The 21,881-nt window shown below is 39.6% G+C and overlaps 2 protein-coding genes across 5 annotated transcripts in view; both read right to left on the reverse strand.

The window, feature by feature from the left end:
* The window catches only part of RAD54B (RAD54 homolog B), a 63,444-nt gene that overhangs the window by 38,680 nt on the left and 2,883 nt on the right, over positions 1 to 21,881 (reverse strand). For all 4 annotated transcript variants that reach the window (XM_064391756.1, XM_064391769.1, XM_064391748.1 and 1 more), the window contains exons 2-3: positions 21,233 to 21,393; positions 20,402 to 20,573 (exon numbers count right to left, since the gene is read on the reverse strand). In XM_064391756.1, the coding sequence (XP_064247826.1) occupies positions 20,402 to 20,573; positions 21,233 to 21,370 (310 nt within the window). In that variant the 5' untranslated portion in view covers positions 21,371 to 21,393. The remainder of the gene's footprint in view (positions 1 to 20,401; positions 20,574 to 21,232; positions 21,394 to 21,881) is intronic.
* On the reverse strand, positions 543 to 7,165 carry FSBP (fibrinogen silencer binding protein). The gene is made up of 2 exons (XM_064391792.1): positions 6,241 to 7,165; positions 543 to 2,019 (listed from the first exon to the last, which is right to left on the reverse strand). Exons 1-2 carry the CDS (start codon positions 6,609 to 6,611, stop codon positions 1,494 to 1,496), a joined length of 897 nt encoding a protein of 298 aa, XP_064247862.1. The 5' UTR covers positions 6,612 to 7,165; the 3' UTR covers positions 543 to 1,493.

The following is a 21,881-nucleotide window of genomic DNA, read 5'->3' on the forward strand; positions in this document are numbered from 1 at the left end:
ACTTATATGCTTCCAGTCTCCAGTTTTCAGTAAGTACCAACCCCTGTGGTATCTGATTTACTCAGACCAACGAGGAGGTGTGAGGCTTACCTCACTGAGAGTCTGCTGATGCAGATCACTGCCCCATGCTTGCATGCAGAGGTTTGTTGGAGTGGAGAAAGAAACAAATTTGGGAAAACAGTGATGACAGGAGTGAGGAAGAAATAGTCTCCTTCCTATTGCATTAGTTCATTCTGTTGTTGGGACCCTCTGAGATGGGAGGCACCAGAGGAATTACATTCCCTTTGTCGTTTTTCCTTGATGCTGTCCTTCATTTCCTTTTCTTGCTGTAAAGGTTAGAGGCAGGGGAAAGCACTGTTACAGGGAAAAAGGAGCCAGAGGTCTAAGGCAGCTGTGGATCCATTCTAACAGGCAGGAGACTAAGAATTATGAAGAAATTAATCAGCTGGGACTGATATTTTTCACATATTTTTCTTCCAGTTATGAAAGATGATCATAACTGCAGAGGAAACAGCTGCTACCAGGACAGACAGAAGAATCAATTTTGTTTTCATTTGGGGCTTTTTATTTGAAACTAATTGAAAGATCGGAACAACAGGATCTATAAAAGGGACCCAGAATAACACAATCTTCTGTTGATTTCAAGTCACATGTTACTTACATACAGAAACTATTTTATTTCAGTAGCTTATAGTCATAGTGATATTGATCAAAGGCACCTGCAACTGTCTTGGTTGCACATGCACTGCAGTAATTATGCATGCAAATGAGCAAAGTAGATATTTATGTGGTTGATCACCAGTATAATTACTATAACTGAATACACAATCATGGTAACTGTACACACAAATTACACATGCATGCAGTCTTAAAAACCAAGTGTTGCATTCATTGTCTCTATTTTGATAACATCCTATGGAAACACTTCTCCACTGGAAACAATTAAAAAGTATTAACTTTTTAAAAGATGTACATTTATTCAACTGTCTACTGAACATTAAAAAAATATAACAATCCAGTAATTTTGTTTTCCAAGCTGATATATCAGCAAAATGTCACTACTGTCATAAGATTTACCAACTTGAAAAGAATAAAACACTTAAGCATGGCCTCTCGTTCTTATATGCATTTATTTATCTGCAACTTCATTAAGATATTAAAGGTGATTATTTGAAAAAATAATGCATATGACCAAAATTTTTAACAAGAACAGAATTAAATTTCCATTAGCTCACCACAACTCTAGAGATAAGTGGAAATACTTGTAAAGTTTGGGTTTTTATCAATCTAAACACTTAAACATGGATTTGACTATACTTTAGACCAGAAGAGTTGGTGCATTCAAACCCATACGAGGTATTTTTCTAAGGTACTTAAACAACATATGCTTTCATGTCTCAAGCCCAGATTTTGATCCATCCATATTAACATAAGAAACACTTTTGCATTTATTATTAAGTATTTCAAAGAATATGACACAAGTAATAAAATATTTAGATATTGCTGTATTCTGGCAGATCACGGCGTAGTCGTATTGCCTTCAGCTTCTCTACTTTGATTTTTGTTCGCAACAGTTCTTCTTCCAGTTGCTGCTTTCTTTTCAAACCATCCCTTTTTTCTTGGACATAAAGACCAATTTTTCTTTGGTTTTCTAATATTATTTGATGCTCCTCTTTCAGCATTTGTAACATCTGTGGGTCATAGCCACACATTGGTCTAAAGCGTTCTCCAACCTCAAGCCTAAAAAACTCATCTCTTCTTGGTACAGGGGAAGGAGACATCATCACTCTCATATCAACTGAAGACACTGATGTTGAAGGAGACCTTTCCATAATATGCACCAGCTGGTGTTCTTCCTCTTGTTCTAAGTTCTCATTTTGCTGTGAGTCTATAATCAGAGAAGGAGGAGGTTTGACATCCTCTTCCGACTGCAAGTCCATCATGACTGTCGCAGGATGGTGATCCAACATTGCCTGTGGTGAACTGGTACCAGCAATTGTTTCTTTATCGATACTAGCACTAGAACACACAAAATCATATTTAAATAAGCCATTAAAAACTATTTTAAAAGGCATAGCTGTAAGTAACCAAAGCTTCATTTGAATACTGCTCTATGTCCAGGACTCTACTTCATTACCTGAACACCACTTGTGCCCCTCTTCCTACCACACAGACACAGCCCTGTCTTACTCAGATTTTATTGCTCTAAAGGCAGTACAGAAAATAGAGAACTCATCTGGTAGGCCCCTCTGACAGTGAAAAAGCAAGAAGGGCTATTAATGACAAATGAAAATATTAAAAAAAAAGCAGCACCAAGTCATGCAAGTAACAGATGAAAAAATTTATATAATATAAAGTCATTTTAAAAGCACATTAATTTTAGATGGAGTGGACTATGGCAGAAACATTTCCATCTCCCAAACTTATTTGTCTCCCCCTGTTTTAATGTGCTCCTTTTTTCTGTTCATACACCCCAGTATTTAGGGGTTTTTTTTCAACATAAAATATCACTAAATAAAAGTACAGAAAGAGCCTTGGGAAAAGAAACCAGAGGCTAAAAGACAACCCTTGCCAGTAGATTTGGGAACCAAGCTAATCCTTGCTCCTTGTCTTTGAATCGTCCATCTTAATATTTCTTCTGAAGCTTCAAGACACAGAAATGCTTCCATTAAGAGCAGCCTATAGTTCTGTGCATTTCTTTTTTAGAGAACAACACCCACTTGACTCATCTGTCTTTGTGTAAATCCCTGAGTCAGCAGCATCTCAAATCATGATTTGGCATTGCACTGGCTTTGATGATAATAATGGCTCAAGCTGTTCCTGACACTTGTCTACCATCAGTTGTGTTTGAAACCCTACACTTCTGCACATCACTCCTTTATTCAGGTAATGCTTTTTTAAGCCAGATCAGCTTCTTGATCTATTACTGTACAGATCTACAAAGAATACTTGCAGCATGACTGGGATGGCAGTATAGAGTTACACGGGAACACGAATATATTAACTTGGGATTGACAGCCAAGTCAGTGCACTCTCATGGCCAGGACTGTCTAAAACAGAGGCTATAACTGGTGGTTGCAGATTCAAAACATTTCTGAACCCTTCAAAAACTGCTGCTAGCAGTCAAAGGCAGCATGTAGATCCATGATTAACATAATGTTCATAGATGCTCCCCAATCCTGGGGGACCTGAGTCACCATCTTAAATCTGGGGGTGAGCAATGGAGTTTTTCTACACCTTAAAATGCCTTCAGAGCCCTACAAGCCACACATTGAGAAACTATCTGATTATTAAAACACCATCCTAGTTAGTAAGAGATGTGGGTTCAAATTCCCACAAGCAAAGAAGAAATGTAATTTATACATCCTGTTCTCACATAAATGCACTACCTCCTTAATAACTTCTGGTACTCCCATGGTCTTCAAAACTCTGGGTTTAAAAGAAATAAGTAATCATAGTTGCAATTTCTGAAGGACCCTGACCTAGCCTGCCATCTATTAACATGAAAATGCATTTTCTATAATAAAAGCATGGAAGTTTCTCAATATTCAGTTGCAAAAGGGCCCATCAGGGTCAGAACAATATGTTTTCCAAAAATAAAGCCTGTCAACCACACAAACTATTTAAACTTAAGGTTCTTTAAAAATTACTGTCCATCTGAAGCAGGTATTGAAAACTGACCTTTCATTAATCCCCTGAAGAAAAAACCAAGATAATCTTAATTCTATTGACTGTTACCTGAGCTGCCTATAGAGTATCAATTATATCACCTTACTCCCTTCTACCTCATGCCACAAAGCTTCACTTTTTCCTACATGCTTCTTTCTCACACTGTTTTAGTCCTCTCAGCATTGGAAGCATTATCCTGCACACAAATTTTCACCTGTTTTCCCCTGTGCTGAGTGTAATTCTGAGTTTTCCCCCTCTTCACAACCACAGCTTCTAATAAAGCTTCTCTCCTTCTTATTTGCTGGCTCCTGGCCAGCTTCTAGCCTGAGAAAAGTGGAAACAACCAGCAGGAGAAGCAGGTCATTCTGACAAAAGGAAATGGAGAGAGAGCAGAAAGAGAAAGTAAGAGAGGTTAAATAGGAGAAAGAAAAGTGAGATTTTGTGTAGCATAGACTAAAGCCTCTAAAGAGTGGAAAAAAATCCAGCTCTTAATAGTGTAATCCACACAGAACTAGAAAAATTACCAGATCTTCAGGTAACTCTGATGAGACTTTTTTTTTCCCCCTTAGTCAGCCTCTTAAAGTGGAAAACAATTAGACAGCAAAAAGAGAAAGAAGGAATTGAGAAACAAAAGAGCTGCCTGTATGGTGGTTACTAATGTTGTTTCTGACAACTTGACTGAAAGAAAGACAAACAACAGTTACCACAATTGGGGCATGGTGTTTATAACCCTGCAGGCACCCATGATTCACCAAGTTTCATTTAATCACAGCGAGCTAGAAATTCCTTAAAGGTGCGATTAAGAATTTGGGCTCGTTATAAGTCATATTTCCCTCCTCCAAACCCTAAGTCATATCCTGGTGAGTTAAAACCCAACACTGGGTTTATAAAATTAGAGTAAAATGCAACTCAGAGAACTATAAAATAATTATGTATTTGGGCAGGGAAAAAAATAATCTTGTAAATTATATTCTTTTCCCTCAGCCCACAGTGTAGTGGCTGTTCCTAGGAACAACCATTTTGGGTAAGCAGTAATCAAGTCAGTGTTCCCAGACCCATAAAAAACTGCAAAAATTGTTTAAATTACAGGAGACAAACTATGGAGATCATTAGCTCTTAATCATTCACTAAAAGCGTCAGTGCTTTCTATAAGCCGATCTACAAACTAAAGTTCTCACACTATGGTTTTTTCCCCCTCCTTACAAAAGTTGGTAGTCAAGACACTGCAACCTTTATTAGCGCAATTAAAAGCCTCATTTTGCTCCAGAGAATTCTTTGGAATGGTTCCTCCAGGGGCATTCATCAGGAGCAGCAGCACAGTCCAGTTGCTTTAGACTTCTTTACGCAAAGGACCCACAACAGAATATTTTTAGAGCATCTGGCATGTTGGGATTTAGACAATTGTTACCATTCAGTTCAACCAGTGGCACCATGAATCCAATTCAGCGAGTGTGCGCATGCCAGCTTTTCTTAGAGTGTTACGCTGCTGCACTCACTATCAGCATATCTGATTAAAATACGGAAAGTTCGCTTCCCATTAATCTGCTTGGGAAAATAAGAAAAATCAGAGCTTTCTCAAGGTTGCTGGGGAGTTATTTGACTTCCCTCCCCCACTCCCTAGCTTAGTTTTTGTATCTGGAGGAACCAAAATCCGACCCAGGCATTTTTTGATCCCTCAAGGACCAATACAGAACCAGCAGAGTGTTGCAAGTCAGATATGAGGGGCATTAGCCAGCTGTGGGAGAAAGCCTGCACAGTGCCTGCCTGTATTATGTCTGGCTCAAATCTAGACAGTGTGTCTCACTTTACTGAGCAGTAAAAAAAAAGAAACCTTGCAAAAAAAAAAAGAAAACTTCTAGGGCTGTACCTCTCAGTTTCTCTCCGTATTTAAACTACCTCACATACGACACAGAACTACTTGGAGTTTAGACTGCAATTAGTTTTGCTCCAGCTTCAGGGAACCATCGTCAGTACAAGAAAAGTATAATTTAAAAAAACATTTGCACTCACAAAGGCACTGCAGTGTGGAGAATCAATTTTTTTTTCCTTTAAAGGGTTGGGATTAGCTAAAACATAACATGCAAACACCAAAGTAAATGAGAGAAAAAAGGTGAATAAGGTTTCTTAGCTCTGTGAACTAACTTTATTAAAAATACTATATAAACTGGTAACAGTTCCATATGTTGCAAAATGACTGCAGTATTACCTTAAATGGAGGAGAATAGCCATCACTTTGCCAGTGTTTGAATAATCTGCCTATTAAAAGGTAGGGGAGGGGTAGAGGTTGGAGCTACTATTTCTCTTTGATTCTCTCTTAACCCTCACTTTCCAGAGTATGACAAAGACTCTGAAACAAGCTTTGAAACAGCTGAAAAAAATGAATGCAATACTAAGTCAACATAAAGCTTCTCATAAAACAACAGCAGTATTATTTTTGTCATTGTTTCCCATTTGGGAATTTTCTCTGATAAACACTTCCTTTAGGTGCCTGTGCACAAGCAAAAGCATTACAAAGTAGATAGGAGGCGCCATAATTTTCATTCAGTAACAAAATAAAAAGAATTGTCTCACCTTTGAACACCGCTCCTGTCTCTTAAACACACATTGGAAATCTGTGGAATCATTTCCACAACTTTCTTGGTTGGCTCGGAAATGCTGCTTTTACAATCTGAGTGAGTCTCCTTTTGCTGCAATAGCTCCTGTTTGGCATATTCTTTGAGCCTCTTGTACAGCGTGCGCAGGCCCTGTGCAGTACGAGGAGGGCGATCTACTCCGATGGCATTGTAGTTATCAGCTATAATATCCCAGCATTTGTTTTTTTCCACTATTACAGAATGCTTATTGGTATGTTCCTCGAGAATTTTAACATACGGCTTCACGAGTTTTAGCAAATCGAGCTTTTCAGATAAGGTAAAATTAGAAGATCTGGCCTTCCCAACCATTGTTATCTTTGAATTAAGGAAGCCGTTCCTGGAGCCACCATGCAGTCCCTAGCTCTGCTCAGCTCTTTTTCACAAACAGAAAAAGATCAGGCTTAACTAGGCTAGTCTCATTTAGGCCCACGCCTACAAGGGAGGGTTTATTAAAATTCCTTCAGCTTAAGCTGACGCAGGTTCAGGAAATCTGCTTAAGCCAAGCCTGACCTACATAAGGCTTCAGACTGAAGAAGGCGAGAAGAAACAAGCAAAATACACTTTTGTATGAAGAGACCAGACATATGCAGGATTTAAAAACATAAAGGTTTAAAGATTAGCACGTTACCCAGCTAAAAATTACCTAATTTAGCTGGAGTAACAAGCTCTGACACATCTCCCAGCTCCCTCACACAATCTCAAACTGAAACCGTGCAGGAGATGATTTTACATGTAACGACGTCCCCCCCCAAAAAAGCAACAATTGCTTTGTGCGAGGCTGGGCGCGTTACGGGGAGCGGGAGGCGAGAGGCGGCGGCGCGTGTGGAGAGAGCCCCGGCAGAGCCCCCGGCGCCATTTGCATAGAGCTGGTCCTGCTGTCAGTCACTGCGGGGCGGCATCTCCCCCAGCCGGCTGGTTACGCTCGGGCTTCGCCGCAAAGCTCGGCTTCTCCGCACTTGGCAGCCGGCGACAGCCACCGGCACGGGGGCTTCTTAAAGAGCCCGCTGCGCTCCCGGGCCGAGCTCCGGCGCCGGAGGAGCGGCACGAACGCCTCGGTGCGAGCGGGCCCCGAGCGCCGCCGCGCCGGCCCTGAGGCGGCTCCCGGGCGAACCCCGGCATCGCCCCTGGGCCGGGGCTGCGAGCCGGCCCCGCAAGGGCTGGGGCTGCCCGCGGCCCTGACAGATTACCGAGTGCGTTACAGCGTGTCCACGCTGGGGTTTTCGTAATATCCACCAGCAAACAGCTGACTTTGGTTATATTTATCCAGGCGTTTTTTTCAGGATGAAAAAAGAATCTGATTTTTATTAACAAGATGTGCCTCCATGTCTAATGTTTGCTCAACAACGTATCACCATAAAGCAAGCCTTCACATAAAAACGCATGCAAGGCTTTACATTTCTGTGGTCTAAACTAAAGCAACAAACTGGAGAAAGAGAAAACCCAGTCGATAGAAGGAAAGGTGTTCTCAAGTACAAAAAGCAAAAACTAAGTTTGAAAAATGACGTACTCCACTGAAAGCGTCCGGAGGGTGGAAACAAACACCACTTGAGATAGTGGCAACAGCTTCCTAAGCTTAACATGTCCAGCCTTGAAAACAAGGGAGCCTAGAAGCAGGGGGAAGGAAAGAGAAATAATTATAGCTTGAAATATCCTAAGGCTATAAAGATCTAGGTATAAACTTGTTTGCTCTAAGGGGAAAAATCCCAAAGCAGACACAAGCCGCATTCAAAACAAGAAATTCACACTAAACAAAGGGAGACTTTTAACTGCTAAAAATCAATTAGCATTTAGAATAACAAGCACTTTTGGAACCATTTCTAAGACTTGGCTTGTCAGAACCACCTAACAAAACTGTGACCAGTCCACTTCGCTGGCATTGCTTTCAAGCCAAAATTAAATAAAGCATTTTATAGTCTGAAGCCTATTACACTTAAATTTGAGAAACAAAATACTCTTGTGGTTAGAAGCACTGTATGAAAACCATTACTTATAAACACCTAATCCTCTCCTATTTCCCCTCCCTTTGCACTTTACTAATATTAAGAATGTAAAGCTGGTGGTTAGAGTTTTGGGTTTTTTTAAATTTATGTTTAGTTGTTCTTCAGTAACTGAACAAAAATTGGATGTGCTTCTCATAGTTTAGACTCTGGCAGTATCAGCATTGAGGAGTCACAGGTGAGCCTACGCTGCACCCTCCACTGCTGGAGCAGTTTTGCAGTGCCCACCCAGACTCTTGACTTTTTAAGAGACAGAAATAAGTCAGTGATTAAAGGCTCCTCCCCACAGGCACAAAGAGCACAAATGAGCAATGTGGGGCAGAGGAACCCCAACAGCCCAAATGAAAGAAACCAAGGCCCCAGGGGCAAGAGAGACCCAGAGTCCACAGGAGTCTCAGACACAAGGAGGGGGCTACTGCCCACTGGGTATGGGACTCATTGTGAGATGCCAGAAAGAGTATTTTGGAATTGCAGAAGGCAGTACAGGATAGTTAGAAGAAGAACTGAAGGCAACACAAGGGACAGTGAACCATGAAAGTGGTTTGGGAAAGAACAAGCATAAGAGGATACTGAGGGGGGGAAAGGGCTAACAGGGGCCAGGTGTATGTAGGCAGGTGGCTGCCCAGTATGGTTATTGAGCCATGCCCTGGGCCTGAGCGCTGCAGATTGTCCGATCTGCTTGTTAAACTACATTTGTAACTGTTTTCCTGGGTGAGAGAAAATATCCATTGGGTGTGACCATGTACAGAAACAAAGATGCCAGCAGCTGGAGTTGTACCACCACGGGTCAGGGACCCAGGGTGCTCGAGGCACCAGAAGGCAGAGGCCGGAGCGCAGGCACACGGCCTGGATAGCTGTGCCAGTGCGTGACCTCGGGCAAACTCCAAGCCACACCAGCCATGCAGAAGGCTTGGGAGCAGAGCAACCATGAGCCTGGGCCAGATACTGCAGAGACCAGAAGGTCTGAGATTTGGCTACCAGAGGGACACCAGCACACCTGGGGCCAGGTCAGACCAGCTTCCAGAGACCCAATGCGTGTTTGTGCAGCAGCTGGGAGACCAGGGGATCCAGGCACCAGTAACTGAGCAGAGAAAGAATTTAAGGCCACTTGCTGGAGGATCCATGTTGTGTACATAAGCATTTGCCACAAACAAGCTTTCTTCACAGTCAGCCAGTGAATGGAAAGGATGAGGCCATTGAAGCTGCTTGTATTTGTGTGAGTGCTGAACTTTTTGATTCTGTCTGTATATACACAGAATGTACACATGTGTACATGTGCCTCTTAAAGATACATCCTTGTGGTCCTGGCCACGAGGAGCTGCAGCAATCTCCTCTGTAATGGGCTACCAGATGCAGCAATTCCCAATATTAGACTTCTCTAAACTTGTATTACTTTATTACCTTAGTGCATAATGTTGCTAGAGAGACTAAGTTTCCACACTAATGTAATTATAGCAAAATACTGCTATAAAGTTTTCTTCTGAGCAAAAGCCTGATGAAATGCCTGAATTGCATATTGTTCTGCATGAGCGTAAAATAACCATTGTAAAAAATGCAGCTGGCTGCCAACCAAGATTTTTTTCCTTCTTTTCTTTTCCCCCCCTTTTAAAATAGTTCTGCTCACCAGCCTAAGGTTATATCAGTGCTTGGATAAGAAATCACAGAATGTGAAAAGCCTGGATATTAATGATACATATAGACATCTTCGAGCTGAAACAGTAGGTGTAGCTCCAAGACAATTACAAAAACCAAAAATGTTGCCACAATCCACCTTTCATCCTACACCTTCCACCAACACTTGCATTTATGCAACACAGTGCACAGCCAGTTCAGCAAGATGATCTAGCTACAGAATAATCTATTTATTTTGCAAGCATAAGAATTTAATATGAATTTAATAATTGGTTTAAGTCAACATAGATGTGGTACATTGTCAAAACAGTCATTTCTGCCTCCCCCCAACCGTGTCATGTTCCTGCCCCAGCACTCACAAATCTGGACAACTCATATTAATCATTTTTTTCTGAGCTGGGTTAGTTTTAATCACCAGCAGTTCCCTAATCCAGTATGCCACAGAAACTCACAGAAAGAAATATACTGAAAAAGCTTCTTCAGACTCTATTTGGATCATTGTAGGGTGAATTGCAAACCATATTCCTAAAGACTTGTATTACCACAACTGACAGCAAACCACAGGTAGCAGGAGAGAAATTCTGCTCACCACTGAAGGAAATATACATACATGCACCCCTTCCATCAGTTCACTACCTTCTATACCTCCTGGTTTTGCTATGAAAAAGTCTAGAATTAAAGCCAGAAAATGATACAAACAGTGCATCCTGGAGAACTACTGAGAGGAATGAATCACAGCTATAATACAGTCAGGAATTAAAGTAGCCAAATCACTAAGGATTGCTGGAAAAGCTCAATGGCCACAAATTTTACAAGTGATAGGTTTGTATCACAGCCGCTAACTGCATCAAGTGGCCCATGTAAATTTAGACACTTTATAAGACAGAACATCCTGAAAAGGAGAATGTCTTAAATGAGGGGAGAATTTTGGAGGGAGAGGGAGGATCTTTTGTCACACAGAAGTGAGGAAGGATCTCTCCATGACAGATTTAAAAAAAGAATCACTCTAAGGTACATGAGACAGAGGGGAAAAGACATTTGAGAAAACTGAGGATGCCCTAAGAAAGAACATGTCTTGAAAGATCCTATTTGGAACAGAGAACAAACATGAATGTTGAAAGGAATGACACCAGTTTAAGTGATTCAGGCTGGGACCTTCTAGTGCAAAAAATACAAATCACCAGATTGCTAAGCCCTGTGAAGGTGCTCTGCTCACAAAGTGGTAGCCCCAGGATAAGTCTGAAGGACTTCTGTTCCTATTTAGTAACACGCAAGCAAACCAGCTCTGCAGAGACCTGGGGTTAGCATTTGCAATCACCTAGGAGCCTGAAAATCCTTGAGAAGAAGAGGATGATTGCAAAGCTAAAATGGAACCCTGGCACGCCTGTGCTTACAAAAAAATGTAGAAAGATTCAGCAGCTAGGATGGGGTATGTTACACATCACTGAATATACTGGGCTATTATGGCAGTGGAAACATTTGGCAAGTATCAAGGCAGTTGCTTACCCTTGCAAATGAATTTGGCAGCTGCATAAGATGAGAGTGTCTATAGGTAGTAAGGGCTGCAAAACTTCCATTAGGTCATCATATAGTTCTCTCTACTGACACGACAGCAAGACTGTGCCAAGTCATTCGATCTGCCTGTCTTTAAGAGCCTGCTCAGCAAAGGGTGGGTAAGAAAACTTTCAACTCAGAAGGTTTCTCACAAGGACAGTTGTTTTATGAGCAGTGTCTAAAGGTAAGGGCTGCAGGCATTAATCAATAAGGAAAGGGCTGAAGATGACAAAAGTTTTGTGAACCAAAAGTTGTAATATAAGTTTACCTGGAAGTTATAGTGCTTCAATACATTTGCAACAGACCCTTTAGAAATAATACTTTTAGGTCATTTGTGTTTCAAATGGCTTTCTCATGTCACTTGAATTTTTTTTCTCATCTTCATCAGCACTTTGACCATCAGTTTACATTTTATTGTTCCTATCTTTGATGTACCTGGACCTCTCAGCACTCCTTTCCTTTCTCCTGCACAATTATTTCTAAACCTCTGTCCTGCATGGGATGTGAGACAAATAAGGCAAAGCTTTACCTCTTTTCTTTGTCCTGCATCTATTTTTGTGATCAGCATCTAGCATGTATTAACTTCCAACCTCTAACAGTTCTTGAAACTGCTGCAAGAACACGGGTTCCAGCCTCCTTCAGAGCTCTTACCAGCTAAAATTCCAAGCATAAAAGACAAATACAATTCTGTCCCCTCTGCTAATGTATTCTCTCAACATTTAGTCCACTGAAATGGGGAATATACGAATTAGCCAATTAAAATGTCCTCCATGCCAAATTTTAAAGAATCTATCTTCATCTCAGTGTGACATTCCAAGACCCACACATTCAGATCTGTAACCATCCTTCAAAACTGTTTGGCTTAAAGCCACAGGACTCTATAATATTGTGTGACTGTACAGCTCCATGAATTAGCTCTTCACTTTATAAGTTGTGTCCTTAAAAATAGAAAAGCTAGAGCCCCATTACTTACAAATTAAGAAATACACCCATTCCTAATACATGCTTATACCTTCTCTGAGCCTCTCTTCCAACAAGCTTTTTGATGACTAATCAGAAGCAGCTGAGAAATATAGAAAGGTTTGAAAGTATGATTTTCCCAGGATATTTTCCCTAAATTCTCATTTCTTCACTAGCAAGATGAAAAGGAAAAGAAATAGTGTAAGAGGAGCCAAGTTTCTGCAAGTTTCCTGTTTTGTTCATAGAGAGATTAAAATTTTGGAGATTATGCTTTTACATACTATCCTGAAAATACTACCCTGGGCACTATTCCCTGCATTTGACAGAGAAACAGCTTTCTCCATTCTTCTAATCTTGCTTAGTTGATGTTTTGAAGACAGTGAGATAACCATCTTATCATTATCTTGTTGGCTCAAGGAAAGTCATTGTGACAAAGCTTCTGTTGGAAGGAAAACTTAAGGCCCAAAGCCAAAAGCTGGGACTGAACTCTAGTTAGACTGACATGGCAACAAAGGGGATCCAGACAATGAGCACAGCCACAGAAAGATTTGGCAACTAGCTCTGAAGGCATTCAGGCCTAGTCTGTCATAATACTCATGACTGCTCAAAAAAACCCTCCCAGTTCCCTTCAGTAAGGCATTTCTTGTCCCTCCACCTGATAGCTGCATTCCTTCATCTTCTCTTAAGTCCACCTTCGTTTCTGCTGGAGACAGGAGTGCTGGGAATATACCAACTCCCCACACTCCAAACCAGAACTTTACAAAGGGTGAGAGAAAGGAAAATAAAGATGTGAGAAAGTGCAAATAGCCATGCATTTCTCTTTTGCCCATCTTACATTGGTATAGCCTGGTAACAGATTTTGAAAATCAAAAAATAAGTATGAAGAAAGAAACTATGTGTACAGCTCCCCTCAGAATGGATGAGGGAATAGAAAGAATTATTACTGATAAACCTGAATTCTTTAAGATAATCTCTATGCAGAGTATTTTCCAAGTGCCTCCTTTTTAAAGTTACAGTATTAGATAATTTCTTTTCCTGTATATTGCAGACTATATGCTGTGTGCTTGCATGCAACTCTAGGGAGCTAAATTGTAATAAATATATTGGGATAGTAAGTTCATTTCCCAACATATCCCTAGCCAGCCTTTGGAAAGGGGTGTTTGCTTTATATCTGCAGTTTCCAAGTAGACGTCTCTTTCTGCATGACTATTTAAGTCCTTCTGCTTGTTTGTTTATACATTTTTACTTTCAATAACTTACTGCCTTTTTTTAAAAATGCATGAGAGATTATCATCTTTACATGGAGCACAGCTTTCTTCAATAACCCTCAAAAGTAAAGAATTTGAAAATTTATATTTTTCATTGTAAAGAAGCACAGTTCCATTTAAGAGACAAGTTACTACTGTGAAACTTTCATTTCAATCCCTCCAATTTCCTTGTAAAATGTTGAATATCTTACATCTAATATAATTCTTTTCCTTTATTCTCTGATCATGTAATACCTTTCTGATTTCTGGTTTCCTTCCCTTCTCGTTCATTATCTTCATTAGCTCAAATGCAAAGCACATTTAACTGGGGCAAATGAAAAGCACATTTCTCTGCCAATTCACTGCTCTTTTCTCCAATGTGTGAATATCCTGGTTATATCATCTATAATTGCATAAAACCTAGTTATTCATATGACAGCAAGATATGATCATACCAAATTATAAATTAACTGTGGAAATATCCCACTAGAATTATGCAAGTCTGGATTTGTTTTACAGCAGCATTGCAGATGAATACCCCATCCAGGAAAGCAGTTTTTCTTTTCAGCTGTAGTTGCTGAACATTATATGAGACGTTGCCTTTGGTGGTGAAGCTGCTGTAAAGTTCCTTCTTTCCATCTCACTCTTGGCTGCTAATTCTACTAGCACTGTGTAGCTCAGCACTCAGCTGGTGGCCATCCCAAATTCAAGATGAATGAACACAGTTAGGAACCTGACAACAGCCCAGGGAACACCGAGTGTGCACAATCAGCTGGGGAAACACCAGGGAAGGCCTTAAGACAGCAGTGGAGTAGAAGACATCATTTCACACCCCAAGGAAGAGCACCCAGTAAAAGGTGTTGTCTTGAGGAGATGTCAAAGAATCCCAAAGCTACAGAGCAGAAAACACAAGACCCACTGTGACTGATGTATAAATGAACACTTCTGGAACCAGCACCCAATCAGATACGGACAATGAATTTACATCAGTCCAGTTTTATCAACCAGTCCCCATCTCTTGAGATGGACTGATCAAACAAGCACAGATGACACCTAAACAGCAAAGAAACTATCCTGAATCGAGAATAAACTTGTCTATAAATTTGTATGTTCACCATTATAAACTATTCTTCTAGAACGTTGCAGGGAGAAGGAGAATATTTTGAATCATAAAGTATATCAAAGTAATTTGTTACTATTTTGAATAAGAAAATACAACAAAATTTACAGACTTGTAAAATATTACTTGCAAACAATGCAGTAATAAATTACTTACACTCAGACATCCAGTCACACCCTATCTGTTCTAAGATATGCTTGGTAATTATTAAGAGCTACAGATGATTATGGAGTATCTTTTACTCAAAGATTTAATCGCTTTACCAGCTGTTTATAAAACTTTTAAAGGACCCACAGAACTGCAGCTACACATGCAGCTCCACCACTAAAACAGACTGACTGAAATATCTTTTCTAGTTCATCTGTGAAGTACAACAGAAATTAAATTAATATTTGTACTTTTGCAGATATCAAAGTAATTCTAGGAATGATCTGTTTCATTATGAGATGCCAGGCACAAATATTTTTAGTTCTCTCACTAGAAACAGTAAGTAGGCAGTTAGATGGAAACTGGACAATATGAAAGTCCTGAAAATAATTTTTTTTAATCCTCTGATTAAAAGTGACAGGTAATTGATTTCTACTGTCATAAATTAACAGTGGATTTTATCTAAATACTCACATTAATTGGTTAAAAGGACTTTATCCATATCAAGTGATAAGAGGTATCAGACAGACCTGTGATAATGTTCTAGAAAGCTGAAGGGAGTACATTATGAAAAATTAAGCTTAAGTATGCAAAGCATCCAAACCTTACAGACAAATGTAGTCAGTAAACATTAACATTTCAGAGAAGATAGAGAAAATATATTCAAAACTGTATGCAAATAATAAGCACAGTTGATATTATCATGAAAAGACATTCAGAAACATCTATTTAGAGACATGAGGTGAGCACATTAACCCCATTAAGAAATACAGTTGCAATTTGTCCTCGCTGTTAGCTCAAAGATAGTATCTGACCATGACTTCTGGCAACATTCCTCTTGGAAGATGCATTAGCAGATGTTAGTGATAGATGAAAAACAAGGTACTCTTGAACCAAAAACCAACCAAACAGGTGGTGAGCTGTAACAGAATGAAACTCCTTATCCATGCTTTCTGTTCACCTACATCCGGTTCAAACAATGGAATCTCAGTCTCACCGGAATGCTGCGTCTGAGCGTTCAGGTGAAAGAGCTGTTCACTTCCACACACAACACAGTAAGCCCAAAGGGCAAAACACAGCAACGTTCTTCTAGATTAAAGTAGCAACAGAAAGTAAGCTGTAAACTCAGATAATAAACATAAATTATGTTTGCTTTATACAAATAAAATAAATATATGTTAAATCCTTAAATTGAAGGCAACGTGAGTAAAAACCTCAGTTCTTGCCAATCCTGCTCGCTAGCAACACTGAGGAGATAATAAGTATAGTTTAGAGATCTGCCTGTCCATTGTTTCTTCAAATGCAAATTATTTGTATTTTCTTGTTATTGCTAATAGAAACTCAGAATGCCATGAGGACAAGTAGAAACCGAGCACTTGAGAATATACAACAATATCCTTCCAAACACATCAATGGTTTTGTTTGCAGTTACTGGTAAACAGTTTAGGAATGTTTAAGTAATTTTCATTTTTAAAGAGCGTGCACACTTAGCTGAATTCTTTGAAGGCATGTGAGAAAAAGTATTAATGCCAATGTCAAATAAATCACCTCCCTCCCAAAGATCCATTGTGTGAACAAGTATTATATTCTGAATACAAAACAAAGGTACCAAAGAGATTTCCATGTTCATTCCTCTTATAAAGAGGTAAATATCAGTTCTTAAAGGAGTAGTAAAGTTCATTTTCCTACAAAGAAACATGTAACATTGTCTTCCAGCATTCACAACTTAGAATCACATGTCGTGAACTGCCCAAGGAAAATGTTCAAAATCTTACAGTTCAAACACTCCTAAAATTACAACACATATGTAGGTTTCATTCAACTGTTGCTACAAACCTGTTAAATGTCTCCGGAAATACCTCATCTAACAGAATTTCAGAGTCCCTTGCATTTCACTTTCATTAATGACATTTTAGTGAAAAGTTTTTTTTTTTAAAGTTGCTTAGAAAAACAAATATTTTTTAAGCCAGATATGCTATAATTTTAAGATTGATTCCATCTAATAAAATCCTTACTTGTCTGCTCCAAGAAATGGACACCGTGTGTCAGATAACTGAGTTTTATTGGGTTTTTTTTAGTTTGTGGTTTTTGGGTTTTTTTTAAAGAATGCACAGCATTTTCAGGGCTGGGTTTCAGATAGATTAGGTCTATGAACAGTGCAGTTGTCCAATGGTTCACAGGTGTTTCAAAAGAATTTCAATGGAACCTAGGGTATTTATTTACACATTCCACTGCTGCACTGGAAACCCAAACACGGCAGCTTTGAGTGTGATACATAACTATCAAACTGTTTATCATCTGCACTAAATGATATGGAGACCAAAATAATGCGTACACACAGACTTTTTCAATCTTAAAATTATTTTAATGCCCCTTTAACAGAGTATGAGGCTCCAGAGACTGACAGTCAAACATAATTCCATTACAATATTAATAATAATAAAAACCCACAACTGACTGGCTTTTACAACTGGTTTCTATTACTTCTGAATTTCATACCAAAGCCAGCTTTGACAAAACAATTTAATTTCACACTACAAAGAAGGTTATGATTTACATAATCAATGTAATTACTACACTAGCTGTAATGAATAGCAGAAAAAAGTGACATAAAGGGCAGAAACTGTCTTGGAAAATCTGAGTTATTAAAAAATTACTTAAAATTTAAGAAGACTCAATACAGGTTTTTTTCTCACTACAGTGCTCTCATCACTAGTGAACCTGAAGAAAATAACTAACATTGACATTAGACTTCCTTCTTTTATACCACATTTCATGACAGCTTTTCAAAGGCTTGCAGGGTCAGCCCCATTCTGCATGCACAGAAATGGCTTTGGCACAAAATGCCTTGTTCAGAAAGGTAACAGCACATCAACAGAAGCAGCTCACCCAGTTTCAGTCCACAACTTTTTGGTTATTTTCTAAAGTCATCACAGAGGACCCATACCAGCTGCAACCAGAATTCATGATATGGAAAAAACATTTAGTATCTTTTCCACTTCATAACTTTTTTTGCTGGAATGACTGCTGATTTCCCAGATTATTTTTGCGACAGAACACGGCGTGTTTTGTTCACTAAGGGATTGAAGTAAGGTAACAGGAAACGGACTTCCAGCACTTGATAAAACCCGGGACTAAAGTAAGATAACAAGAAACACTTCCAGCTCTTGATAAAACCCGGGACTAAAGTAAGATAACAGGAAACAGACTTTCAGCACTTGATAAAACCCACATTGTCCAAAATGCGCTTGCCTAACAACTTTTAACTTTCAGAGAGACAAGCATCGGTACTAAATAAGGAAAGGGTTGCCCAGAGGAAATCTGAGGTAGACTACCGGCCTTCATCTAGAGACCACCAGGAGGCAGGATACGACCACCTAGCAACAGAAGAACACATACGCAGAGTACAACTTAAAGGACACGTGGGCAGGAAAGGATACAGTATAAAAACCGACTGGAACTCACTGTGGCTGCGGCAGTGGCGGAGCCAGACTCCCCTGCCGCCCAGCGCTGATTTGCTTATGCCTTGCTTGCTGTAATCAATAAATTCTTATTTGATTATACCAATAAGGCGTGTCTCTATTATCACATTTTGGAATTAAATCAGCTATTTGTCTCTTAAGTGCACTGCTAAGCAGAACTAGCAGATACAAATTTTTGCAGATGTACCTATAGGGAAGCATGACCCCTCAACATGTCCCATAGACACTGAAAATTTTCTTGAAGTCTAGGCATCAACTGGAAGTTTCAGCATGCAGCAGATAAACACGAAAGCCATAAGACAACGACATACAAGGAAGCTGAATTTCCCCACATTAGCTCTGCCAAACAGAATGCATACAATCTGGGTCACAAACCATGCCAGTGGCAGCATCCTATCAGAGTAAAACATTCCCATTTGGCAACTGGGAGATCACTGAATCCAGGAGCCCACCACTAAGTAGACCAAGTGGCTAAGACAAGTTCTGGCAGGACCCACAGCGTTCTTGTAACCCTAGGACTGCAGGTCTGTGTACCAGGAGCTGGACTGGGAGCTGTGGGCCTCTGTGGCTCGTGCCCACACCTGGGGTGTCTGACAAATCAAGGAGGCAGCTACTGAACAGACCGAGTGCATAAGGTCAGTTACTGGAGGGATCTAAATTCTCTGTGTGCACGTGTATTTACATATAAATACATGGGTATTCATTTGTTTTTCCACAAACAGGCTTTCACCTGTCAGTCAGAGAAGGGAAGGGATGTGTCCATGGGCACTGCTTGTGCTTGCCTGAGCGCTGTGTTCCACATCCGTGTCGGCCTGTGTGACCAGTCATGTGTCTGTGTATATAGGACATATGTGTGCATTATTGGGAATAATCTCCTTCTGGGAATCAGCCTCACTACTGGCTGGACCTTGGGACATGATGCTATATCAGTTTTGCTTCAATGAGGCTTCCAGATTTAAGAGGTCTTATAACAAACAAAATTAAATGCAACTGTTAAAGCCTTCCAATTATTCAAGGTGATAAGAGGCCCTGAAATGCTCTTTTAAAACTGCACTCACTGCACAAAGCATTATTAATTAAATGGCCCTTAAACCATCATTATCAGTGTAATTAATTACAAAGAAACAACAGTGAAATAACTGTAAGACAGGTGTTTAAAATGCCTGAGCTGGCTCCAAAAGGAGCGATTTTCATCCATCAATGTTAGTAATCCAGTTCAAGTGCCAGGCTTTCGAGATGTACTTGGCTCCTGAGGTCATACACTTGCATTCACACAACACAGAACTGTGCTGCATCTGTGGTCAGGGCACACCAATACTGGGAAATGAAGGCATTCAACCCCACAATGTTGTTCAGGTCCATCCAAGTGCACTTGCTATAGTTCAGGCACTTCAATTTCTTTGCAGTGCGTGCTATCCTGGTTTTTTGGAGGCATTCATTACCAGGGCACAGCTGATGAAGTGCACACCCACAAATGAGCAAAGCCAGTTCTGCTCTGTGGCTAATGTTGGTTTAAACCTTAAGTGTCCACTGGAGACACTAAAGAAAACCTCATTAATTCTGAAAAAAAACCTGAATCCATTCAGAATGGTTAGCTTTCTCTGCATGAGGTCAGAAAGGTCTCCAAATTACAACTTCCCCACTATTTAAGGTATTACAATTCTTATATTGCACCAACTGTAGATTAGAATGAATTGACTACAAGGCTCCTCTAGAAGACACAAACCTGGATACCAACACTACCAACTAGCTTCCAGAACAGCGTGGTTCTTTCCTTTTTTATTAAAAAATTTGTCTAATGCTTGTTTCCTTCACTCTATCCAGTATAACACCAAATAATGCCACCACTGCACAACGCTTACAATAGTACTTCACAAAAGTTTAGTATAGGCAGTCTATCATTCATAAGCTTTAAAATTCTGTTATGATACATGGTAGTAAAAAAGAAAGAGCATCTTACCAGTTTTGGGCACATTTAGCGTTTTCTTTTCTGCCTTGCTACACTTGTCAATGCTGAAACATGCTTTTGTCTTTACTTTTCCAGTTGACTCCACAGACTGTGTACAATTTTCATTTTGATTCTGGATATTTATTTTAGGTAGCAATGAAGCACCTCCCTCTTTCTCATCTATCTGCAAAAGAGAAATTGGTTCACAATAGAATTTCCTGCATGCAGGTGAAGAGAAATAGAGAAAAGAGCAACAAGACATTTCAAGACATATTAATTGTCATTATCAAATAGTTATATAAATCTGTACATCTCTGCAAAACTGTATGCATCACAACAACACGTGTGTGCACACAATACCAAACATTTGTGTAAATAGTTTATTAATCTAATACAAGTCTTCTGTAGACAAATAAATAAAAATTGTGCTGCTTTTGTGTGTCAATATTAAAGGTTTCAGACAAAATCCCTTTGCAGCAGAACTGCAACTCAGCATACTGAGAGTTTATGACAAGTATCCTAGCTTTTTAACTGCTTTTACAAAAAAAAAAAAAATCCAATAAAGCCCATGCCAAGATGCAGTCCCCACCTCATTTACACTTGAGAATTGCATTTGGGCTCAATACTGATTAATTTTATTTTTTTGAAAAACATTTTTCTGCAACCACTCCACAGTAAGAGAAGCCTAACCTGAGAAGCAAAGTCAAAGGTACTGACAGCAAAGCTGTCAAAATTTTTTCTGAATAGATTTTTTTAAAGCAGAGATTGTTTGTGGTGAGCTCAGATGTTATCTTTTAATCACAATACTGTACCAAATACTTGTTAGTGCACTGTTCAGTTTACCTCCTTTAACTTAATTTCTTGGTCCATCTCCTTAGTTTCATTCTTGGGACAAACAGCAGTACATTTTCCTGGTGGTATGAACCTTGGCTTTTTGCCAGCATTTCCTAGGACTTGACTTGGAGCTGCAGATCGCCTCATATTCAGCTGTACTGCTCTGCAGGCTGGACAGGAAGGAAGGAAGGAAGCAGATAAAGACAACTCTAGTCAGGATAGGCTTTAAATATAAAAATATATCCATAGATGACAACAAAAGCACTTTTTCAAAATATAAAAGAGCATACAAGCTCTTCAAATAACAATATTCACAAGCACAATAACATTTAATAAAAAGTAGTATCATTGCAATGCTTTAAGTACTAAGAAAGATTGACAACAGCAAATTCTGCAGCTGAACACCTTGATGTTCCTTTAAAAAGCCACTAATGCAGTTCCCAATAGCAGTAAATGCTCTGGAGATGCACAGTGTAGGGCTACTTAGCAAACTTAGACCATAAAAAGAACAACAATTTTAAGCAAAACTTACTATTCTATACACTGGAAACATACTTTTGAAAAGCCCATTATTAGTGCACAATGAACAGTGAATTAGTGCACAATGAACAATGAATCTTGAAGGTATGTCTCATACCTGGGATGAGTATTTAGCATT

This window comes from Passer domesticus, chromosome 1, assembly GCF_036417665.1.
Source record: "Passer domesticus isolate bPasDom1 chromosome 1, bPasDom1.hap1, whole genome shotgun sequence".
In the NCBI taxonomy this organism is placed as follows: Eukaryota; Metazoa; Chordata; class Aves; order Passeriformes; family Passeridae; genus Passer; species Passer domesticus.